General features: G+C 36.0%; 1 protein-coding gene across 1 annotated transcript in view; it reads right to left on the bottom strand.

Annotated features, from left to right (window-relative positions):
* Nucleotides 1-4909: 4909 nt before the first annotated feature.
* Nucleotides 4910-10532, bottom strand: part of LOC128649086 (mixed lineage kinase domain-like protein) — a 166059-nt gene continuing 160436 nt past the window's right edge. Inside the window, exons 10-12 of the mRNA XM_053702149.1 lie at nt 8099-8185; nt 7641-7787; nt 4910-6043 (exon numbers count right to left, since the gene is read on the bottom strand). Of these exons, the coding sequence (XP_053558124.1) occupies nt 5997-6043; nt 7641-7787; nt 8099-8185 (281 nt within the window). The 3' untranslated portion in view covers nt 4910-5996. The remainder of the gene's footprint in view (nt 6044-7640; nt 7788-8098; nt 8186-10532) is intronic.

Below are 10532 nucleotides of genomic sequence, written 5' to 3'. Positions count from 1 at the left end.
TTAGAAAGAAATAGTATTTAACGAACATATAAGACTAATATAGCTGCAAGAATACATTCATACATTAACATAAACACATGAACCTTATTATGTATTTGATTATATAATGTAAAATGAACATATTTAGATAAGCATGCAATATATAATGGGGAGATGCCACTGCTAGAGATATTGTGATGATCATTCTAAGTCAGGGGTTTTCAAACCTGTCCTCAGGCCTCCTGAACAGGCCATATTTTTAGAATTACCTTGTGTGAGAGCAGGTTAACCGCTACGATACGTATGATGACATATGCTCACAACCTATGGGCACATGATTGTATTGTCACATCGAATTATAGTGTTTTGCGCCTCGTAAAAGGCTGCACAGGCTCAATGGAGGTGAACAATAGCCCAACACAATTGTGTATAACTTTTTGTTTAATAAGTTTCTCAAGCACGGGCTCTTGCTTATAATTGAATATAACAGTTATAATTGAATATAACTAATATAATTTAGGCATCCTGTAACTGAACATGGTCAGACATATTGCCAGGTACTGTATGCATGTTCTATATAAAGTTACACTTGCATATATAATACATTTCTAAGCCGCACTTTAGCCACTCTTCTTATGAAGATGGTGCTTCTACTTTGCACTTTCTATAATTATATTAGGAACGATTGTGTTGGGCTATCGTTCACCTCCAGTGAGCCTGTGTGGTCTTGTCACGAGGCGCAGAACACTATAATTCTTTGTCTAGATTTCTTCCTACGCCTAACAGTAGTCGTTTCAGCAGCCACGTTGACTGTAGATCTGTGATCTAGTCAAATATTTCTCCTCCCTTCTTTAACCTTCACATTTATTGTTCAAGCACTTCCAAGAAACTGTAACCTAAGATCAGTATCACCATACGTTTTATTGTATAGTGAACGGTACAATCATGGCAGAAAGTATCTCTTCATTGAGAGACTTTAGAAAGGATATTAATCTTGAAATATCTCTACAGCAGTGAGACAAGACAACACCAATACGGACTCACATATCCTAGACATTAACTCTGTATTTTCTAATATAGAGAAACTTCTCACAAAATAAATCAAACTTAATGCAGAGGTTCTTTTTCTTAAAAAGTATATAGAGCTCAAACTAGTACCCAAAGGTCTTATCATCCACAAAGATTGTGCTTTTCTCTTTAACACCTCTGAATTCACTGACAAATGGACTAATGTCACGTTTGAAGCATCCACTAAACTTATGAGAATTATCATTGAATACAGAGAATGTCTAGTGAAAGAACTAGACAATGAGATCACACTCGAAGAGTCCAGACTGGAGACTTTTAAAATGCCTAAAACTTTCAAAGAAAAATTAGATAATCTATTTGCTAAGATAAATATATTCAAAGATGGAGTGATATCCAAAAAAACCCCCAAGAATTTAAATAGAGATTTGACTTCAAGTAAAGAGAATCTCCAAACTGAAGGTCAAACCCAGTCTGAAATGAGTGGAATATCTGACCCTGTGCAAATGGACAATATTCTTTATACCAGTATATCTATCAATAAGACATGCAACAAACAACGTCCGGCTTACATAACGGACCAGAAAGGGAACTATCGCTATCCCTCCTACAGGGGGAGGAACAATACTATGAGATATCAAGAAAGACACTATAGATACGAGACTCAACGTCGTCCATTTCAATGCTATTCGCCACAAAGAACTCGGGACCAAGATCATTAGTATTTCCACAACTCCAGATATGACAACAGACACCATGACAATAATTACAACAGCTATTACAACACGTATCTGTCTAACAGAGAGAAGGAAGGTCCCGATCAATATCAGCGATGGTACCAACCTAGGAACCCAAGATCACAATAATTATCAAAATTCTGACATACATCAATTCAGGAATCACAGACCCGCTTTGAATAATCAAGATCAATATAAGAGAAATACTCAGTATAACCAGAATGAACAAAATTGGAGTCAAGAGAAACCTTCAATCTATAATCCTAACTTGAGACAAGAGGGCACTCCAAGGTACCATCATTTAAACTAGAGGCATGACTACAAGAAAGCCCCCAACAGATTTCCACCTATTGCCAGTGTCCATAATAGTACCAATCATCAGCAGACCGATATGAACAACATCTCTGTCCCCTCCAGAAGCTCTTCCTCTTTTTCAGGAGAAAGCCTGAACACAAGCTGCAATGTTCAGACATTCAAAAGAAAATGCGGCCTACTAGAAGATATGGAAACACCAAAAAGAAGACTCAGAGGAGGAAATAGAATAAAGAAAAACACTCCCGAGAGAGGTGCCTGTACCAATCAGGACACTATAGACGAAGACCAATTGTCAAACACAATTTCGAAAGATGCATCTATATCTACATATAATCCTCCAAACAAGCTTAAAGGGATCTTCAACTTGAGCAAAATTGACCTCACTGAAGAAGACAGAGAAGTCCTAAGTTTGGGCTTGTTCTTAGCTCCAACTGCTAAACTGGATAAGTTTAAAACTTACCTAAGTGTAAAGAATCTTACAAGGAAACTTACTCTTAAACTATACTTCCTGAAGTCACCATTAGAAAACACCATATCCAGGACCTCCCCAAACAATGGAACAACATATGTTCATACCAATTTCCGACCAAAGTCCACTTTTTATCCACTAACAAGCAAAGGACCGACTATTGAAACCTTCGAGAGATTGGTATGTAACGACATTAAAGAAATTAAGTAGAGATAGCCATTGCAAGCGAAATCTCAGCAGGAAACAACTGGACACAATAAGAACTTTAGAGCGCAACAAGGATATAGTCTTCAAACCTGCTGACAAAGGAGGAGGACTAGTAGTCCTTAATAAGAAAGTCTACATCAATGAATCTTTGAGAATCGTACAAGATCGAAATACTTATGAACTTCTAAAAATTGACCCACAGACAAATATAGGAAAGATTTGGATAGGCTACTATCAGAAGCCAAATCTATGGGCATTATCAACTCGAAATAATATAATTACCTTGCTGTAAGTCATCCAAGAATTCCGGTCTTCTATCAACTTCCGAAGATACATAAGACCCTAAAGAACCCTCCCGGAAGACCTATTATTTCAGGGATAGGGTCTCTCACCAGCAATCTTTCCGAATACATACATCTTCAAAAACTCGTGAGAAAATTACCATCTTTCCTAAGAGACTCCACGGAGGTGCTAAATACCCTCAGTAAGTTTAAGTGGGAAGATAATTTCATTTGGGTCACTTGTGATGTGACATCTTTATACACCAGTATCCCCCATTCAGAACGTATAGAAACTGTTGGTTATTTCTTAGACAAAGATTAAGGTTGGGGACAGTCTTATGGAGCGGGGTAGAGAGTTCCAGAGGAGAGGAGCAGCATGTGTGAAGTCTTTGAGGCGGGAGTGGGACGTAGAGATAACAGGAGTGTAGAGACATAGGTCAGAGGTTGATCAAAGAGGACGGAATGGGGAATATTTCACGATGTGAGAGGAAATATAGTTGTGGGTTAGACTGTTGAGTGCTTTGTAAGTTAGGGTTAATACTTTAAATTGTATTCTGGAGTGTATGGGGAGCCAGTGTAGAGACTGGCAGAGCGGAGCAGCTGATGTAGATCGGCGAATTAGTTAGATGAGTCTAGCAGAAGGATTCATAATAGATTGGAGGGAGGAGAGGCGGTGTGTTGGAAAGCCATTTAGAAGTAGATTGCAATAATCAATGCATGACAAAATGAGGGAATGAATAAGTATTTTTGTAGTTTTTTGAGTAAGAAAGGGGAAAATTCTGGAAATGTTGCGTAGCTGTGAACGGCAGGATTTGGCAAGTGCTTGTATATGTGGGTTGAATGTGAGTTCTGAGTCAAGTGTGACCCAAGACAGCGGACCTTGGGTGAGGTGTTGAGAATAGAGTCTCAAACCTTGCCTCTTGTTGGCATTTTAAATATTTTTCATAAATGTGATGTTACTGAAGAACAAGGCACATAAGACTGAGCAACTGTATTTGCAATCCTTTTCTTTTATCTGATGGATAAGTGTTGGACAATGAGTGCCATTGAAAGGGCCACATATGAGGCCCTGAGTCTTCTAATGCAGTGTTTCTCAATCGGGGTCCTCAAGTACCCAGAACAGGCCAGATTTTCATTATAGCTGAACTAGAGCACAGGTGAAACAATCAGCTAATGGGTGAAAGCAGGTTAGTAACCATGGTTACCGATCAGCTGTTTATTTCACTTGTGCTCTTGTTCAGGTATAATGGACCACAATAGTGCATTTTTACATTTTACTATAGATCTATGTAAAAGTATGTGTTGAATGTATGAAGCAGGTAGATAGAAATGGCGCTATATATATATATATATATATATATATATATATATATATATACATACATACACACACACACACACACATATACATATACACACGCATGTAAAAATAGGTATTATTTCATAATAAAGAGGAAACAAAAAATAAATTTTGCCCAGTAGGAAGCTCCACTGAAGGCAATTTCTCTCATTAGCTCAGGAAGACAACTTAGTCCATGACTGAAAAGTATGAACTTCCACATCCATTTTAATTCCAAATAACTATTTATAATATACCTATTAAGATGTGGATAGGCAAGGTATTTTATACTTCATTGTAGTTACTATAGATCTATGTAAAAGTATGTGTTGAATGTATGAAGCAGGTAGATAGAAATGGCGCTATATATATATATATATATATATATATATATATATAGACACACACACACACACATATACACACACATGTAAAAATAGGTATTATTTCATAATAAAGAGGAAACAAAAAATAAATTTTGCCCAGTAGGAAGCTCCACTGAAGGCAATTTCTCTCATTAGCTCAGGAAGACAACTTAGTCCATGACTGAAAAGTATGAACTTCCACATCCATTTTTATTCCAAATAACTATTTATAATATACCTATTAAGATGTGGATAGGCAAGGTATTTTATACTTCATAGTAGTTAAAGGGACATTAAATGCCTCTTGCTTTTGTGTAATTCTGTGCTTGTCCTACACTCCCTAGAGAGGCCAAAAGCAAATTTTGTAAAAGCTTTTCTACAGAATGGTGCATATTGCCTAACCCAGCTGTTTGATTTGCCTCTATAGAGAGTGTGGACAAGTACAATTATTTTACAAAAACAAGGTGTTTAATGTCCTTTTAAAAAAACATGAGACTTGTATCGTTGAGTTATGTGAACTACTTTCTATGTCACTGCACATATAACAGTCATCTTATTACAAATTGATTGAAAAATTGCTAACTTTGTATGCAGGATGTTTTAACTGTTTTTCTGCTTCTTGATGTCGTTATTAAATCACTACACATACATTTTGCCAGTATCATTCAATGTGCTCCAAGAAACTACTGTGTGCTCAAAATGTCCATACAGTAATTGTATCTGTTAGTATGGACCCAATGCAAAAGTGTTGAAATCCACTGAATGATTAAAGAAGATCCTGAGGAAGGGTGAGTGGAGAAAGTACACTTTTTTGTGCTAAGAGGATTTCTGATAGTAAGAGCAGGCATTCCTTTTCCTTAAGCCCTATGCTTCCAATTTATGAATTCATGATGGTGCAGTATCACAATTTACAAGCTGTGGTATATTTCATTCAGATCCTCAATCCGCTCATCAGTGACTCTGACTGTTCCAATTCATTTCATGACTATTTATCAATTTCTCCATGATTCAGATATTGAGTCGGAATCACTGAAATATCTTTGTCCATTATCTTCCAAAGTAGTTACCATTTTATTTAGTGGTTCCACTGTGGATGCAAGGTTCTGCTTTCAATGGTTTTAGGTTCAGTTTAAAATGAAATGAATACTTTGGGTGGTTTGCCAAATGTGTCAGTCTTCAATCTGATACTGACTTAGAGTGGCATAAAAACTTGGAAACAGCATGATGATTCCTGAGTAATAGGTCACATATCTACTCAGCAGGCTCAGACCGGAAGTTCTAATTTTCATGCTTATTTAAATGGTCCATTAGCAGATCTACAATAACTGGAAGAGAAAAAGAAAAAAGTTTTAGTAAAACAAAACCTTTTTTTTCAGCAGACTGCATTATAAAATTCATAATATAAAATATATTTGGAATTATAAACAATCTGCAAGATAACACTTGTGATCTGTAAAATATATATTGACTTTTGCATAGTATAAGTCTTTAAATCTAGGAAAACATAGATAGATAGCTTCTAGTGCAACCAAAGCGTAGTTGGTATTTAATCTATGGGTGCTGTATGGGCTTATCAACACAATAAATAAGTCCAGTGAATATCCAAAAATCCTTTTGAAGGGAGAATATACACTAAAAAATATCATTTTGAGTCACCTCCCCCCGTCTCTCAAATGGAGAACTAATTGTCTCTAGAAGGAAAATTAAGATAAAATGAACTCTAACATCATCTACTATACTATTGTTTATATGATATTTATATCTTTATTTCTTTGTGATCCTGACATAAATGTACCCGTTTGTTTTGATTTTTGGTTAAATGTTGATTTATTGTTAAACGGTTGAATAAAAGGTTTATATAAATTAGAAGGAGAAAACGAAGGAGAATAAAAAAGAAAAAAGAATCACACGGAATGAAACATCCACCACTGTTTTCCTATTGTCGGATCAGCATGGTTGAATAATTAGACGTCATATTACTTTTAGGAACAATTTCTGCACTGTTGGAGTTATTAAGCTCCTGCTTCCCTCTGGAGATTTAAATAAGGACTTTGGGATCGTTTGTATGTAACATTGTATTTTGCTGTTTGATCCAAAATAAAGAAAATTTGAAGAAAAAAACAATATAAATAAATATCTGTCTTTTAGAAGCAAAATTATAATTCAACACTTAACATAAGTGAGTTTGGTTTTAACCATTTTAATATGTTCAAACTATCATTTATATCTTTTATAGCTGTTAGATTATACTTGCTGACTTGCAAGACTTTTTGGCAAAAACTTTTTTTGTATTTAAATAAGAGTGTGTGTATATATATATATATTTATATTATATATATATATATATTTATATTATTTTTTACAGATATACATTTATTAATACATGTTGTTTTTTTATTAATACATGGGGGACTATTTATTATGGTGCGAGCTGACATGATCCGATATTGCGGATCATATCCGCTGCACATCGATAAATGCCGACAGCATACCCTGTCGGCATTTATCATTGCACCAGCAGTTCTTGTAAACTGCTGATGAAATGCCGACCTCTGCAGAGATTCTCGGCCAATTGGCCGCTAGCAGGGGGTGTCAATCAACCCGATTGTATTCGATCGGGTTGATTTCTGTCCACCACCTCAGAGCAGGCAGACAGGTGCAGCGGAAACACAGTGCATCAAGCTCCGTACGGAGCTTGATAAATATGCCCCATGTAGTCAATCTAAATCAGTATAATGCCCATGTTTCACATAATCAATTTCAATAGACTATTGTAATTTGCCTAGGGTATAACTGGCACCACCATGTTTTTGAGAACCAGAGATTTAATGGATAGAGATTCATATTTTCTACCAGACCATTCCAGCTGCTCCCTTTTCCTAGTCATGAGATTCCTTCAATGAAGTTGTTAATATTATGTACCTCCAGCTATGGGACGGTCATTAGGATCCATGGCTTGACTACTTTTGATGATGTCACGTAAGAAAGCTGGGCAGTCTACAGGAATGGCAGCTTCCATTTCCTCAAATTGCTTTTGGTACAAATCAGTGAAATTCTTATTGTACTGGTCTGGACAAAAATACAGAAATAATGCAGTCATTAAAAAAAGCATTACTTGTAATATTATATTTAGTTACACATCATACTGGCATCACAGTCATTATGTCTTAAAACTGGTCAGACATGACCAAGAGCCCTGTTAAGGCCAGAGATAGCATATACTCTATAGCAAGAACTGCATGATAACAGTAACTCTGGAACTAAGACACATGGCAACTGGCAATATCTCTGCCCTTAGACATTGTGATGACTCTGAACCTCTAACTTCAACCACCAACGCCACTTATTTATTCTGTATGTTACCTCCCAATTATATTTACCAGTTTCTGCATGTCTGCTCGCTTCTGTCCCCTCCAGTGTCATTGATGCAGTATGTATGGGAAGAGACAGTACAGTCTGTGCAAAACCTTTCAGAACAAAATTTTAGATTTTAAGAAACATACAGATGCACATAACTTACAATATATTTATTTGTTATAATATTATATATGTATGAGCAACAGAATTATTGCACAGGCAATTTGCACAGCTAGGCTTTTGCCCTGGAATGAGCTTCACTTAGCAGCAATACGAAAACCTATCCTGCTTATGAGTTCTAAGTGAAGCTCATTCCAGGGCAAAAGCAAAATTCAATTAAAACAAAACAAAGACCTGCTGATAAGTTCTAATAAGAATGAAACAGCTGCCCTTAAGTAGTATTGTTTCTCTTGCACTTACCCCAATAGGAGACTGCTGTGTTTTAACACAGTATCAGCAGCAAAAAGCCTGAAATATAGCATATCTAATAGGTGTATCTGACCCAGAATCCTCTGGTGCATTGGTAACAATGTATACAGGGTATTTCTGAGGTAAATATGAAATGGAGGATTTTTTTTTTTTTTTTTTTTTAATTTTATTTATTTCCAATAATGAGTACAGTTACACAGTGTAGATACCTTTCCACCTCGCAGGGTGGTAAAGTGAGTTATTAAAACAGAGGGGTACATCAGTAGGGATATTTCGAACATTTGGTAGCGTTTATACAGCTCTGAACTTTGTTATAAATGAAAATGAATACAATTTATGCACTCACCATTGTTTTTTGTTTTTTTTATAACTATAACTAAAAACTAACAAAACAAAACTAAACTAAACACCTATGTAACCGAAAGTAAACTAAACTTAAATAATATAATTTAATTTATTGTGTAGGGTAGAATGGTACTATGCACCAGGTTAGAAAAAGGATGTGTTGGGTCTTCAAGAGTTTATGGATCTGTCTATATTTAGAATGACAGGCATAATATACTAGTTGGGTACAAGAACGCAGCGAGAAGAGGGGATGAAGGCAAGCACACATGAGTGAGCATAGAATACAAGAAGGTTATTTCACTTAAGTATTGAATAATAATGATTTAGTTTACTTTCAACAGTAAAGTGAAGTATGCATAAGGGTTATTGTGTAGTTACCCCCTCAAAGGGGCGGATAGTAAAATCCCCACATTGTTTATAAATATCGCAAGAACTACATTAATTTAATGGATTAGCTAAAAATTAAACACACATAAAAAACTGCCATGCTATATGTAATAAAATAAAACAGAACAAAAACAGAATCAAGGTAAATGATACAAGAAACTGTGCCTTCCCTTTCTCTAAATATGTGTTATGTAGCATGTTGCCAGTGAAGCTAATATAGTGAGTCATTGTTGTTGTAGAATGAAATTAGGTAAACCCAGCTATAAGGTATATGATTGCATCATATGAAGCAAGAAGTGGGGTAGATGGAATCTATATTCACACTGCGCATTGAAGCTATGTTGTGGATACTAGAAGGGGGCCTATAATTCAAGAGACTGGACAAGTTTTGTGCAGAGACCCATATTATATATAATGTTCTAAATCATATTAATAAAGCATAACAGCGTGTTTGTGTATATAAAATAAGGTATATACTTACTTATATGTGAGAAGTGAATTGCAATGTGCAAAGTGACAGCTGCAGTAGCATTGAGAGAGAACTAACAGTTTATGTTGTTATGTGGTATTTAGTTAGAAGATAGTGCAGGCATACATTTATCAAAACTCCAGGTAACATGTCACTAAAAAAAAATAAAAAAAATGCTAGTGCCGTCCTTCTATAGCAGTGCCCTGTGAAGTTCCTAAACATGAGGGGGTGAGCAGGATTCCTAACTGTTGTAAAGGGCAAGACACCTTCCGACTCCCACACCAAGAGGATAGACAGTATAAAAACAAAGTGACTCTGTATAATCTGCTCAAAGTACAGTGGGATACTAGCGTTGCCGCCATCTACAAAAGAGAGCTACGGCTGTCTTGACTATGAAATCTCCCCACCTGTCAGTATACGATTGCTCCAAAGATTTATAGCACTTAGGCTCCCATTATCTGCGGACGTCTGAATAAACACAGCTTTGAAGGGAGTATTGTGGGAGCTGTGGTGTCTACATCAGCGTGAGAGAAATGTGTAGTCCAATTGTTTAAGATTAGTGTGCGTGGTAGTATTTAATACCTATTGCGGCTTAACCCCTTCTGTGCCTACAATGATGTATGCATGTGTGCGAGAGAAATTGAATACATGAGTTTACAAAAGGAAAGGTTTCTTATACTATCAACATTCATGTAAAAACAAATATGTGTTGGGTCTTAAAGGAAGTATACGTAGTGAACTGAGAGTGCGGAGCATTGACCTAGGCTAAAAACAAATGTATATAACATAAATATAAGGATAAAGAACACAGCCCTCAGTAATTTATC

The sequence above is a fragment of the Bombina bombina genome, chromosome 1, assembly GCF_027579735.1.
Source record: "Bombina bombina isolate aBomBom1 chromosome 1, aBomBom1.pri, whole genome shotgun sequence".
Classification (NCBI taxonomy): domain Eukaryota; kingdom Metazoa; phylum Chordata; class Amphibia; order Anura; family Bombinatoridae; genus Bombina; species Bombina bombina.
This window is presented reverse-complemented; position numbering and strand designations above follow the sequence as displayed.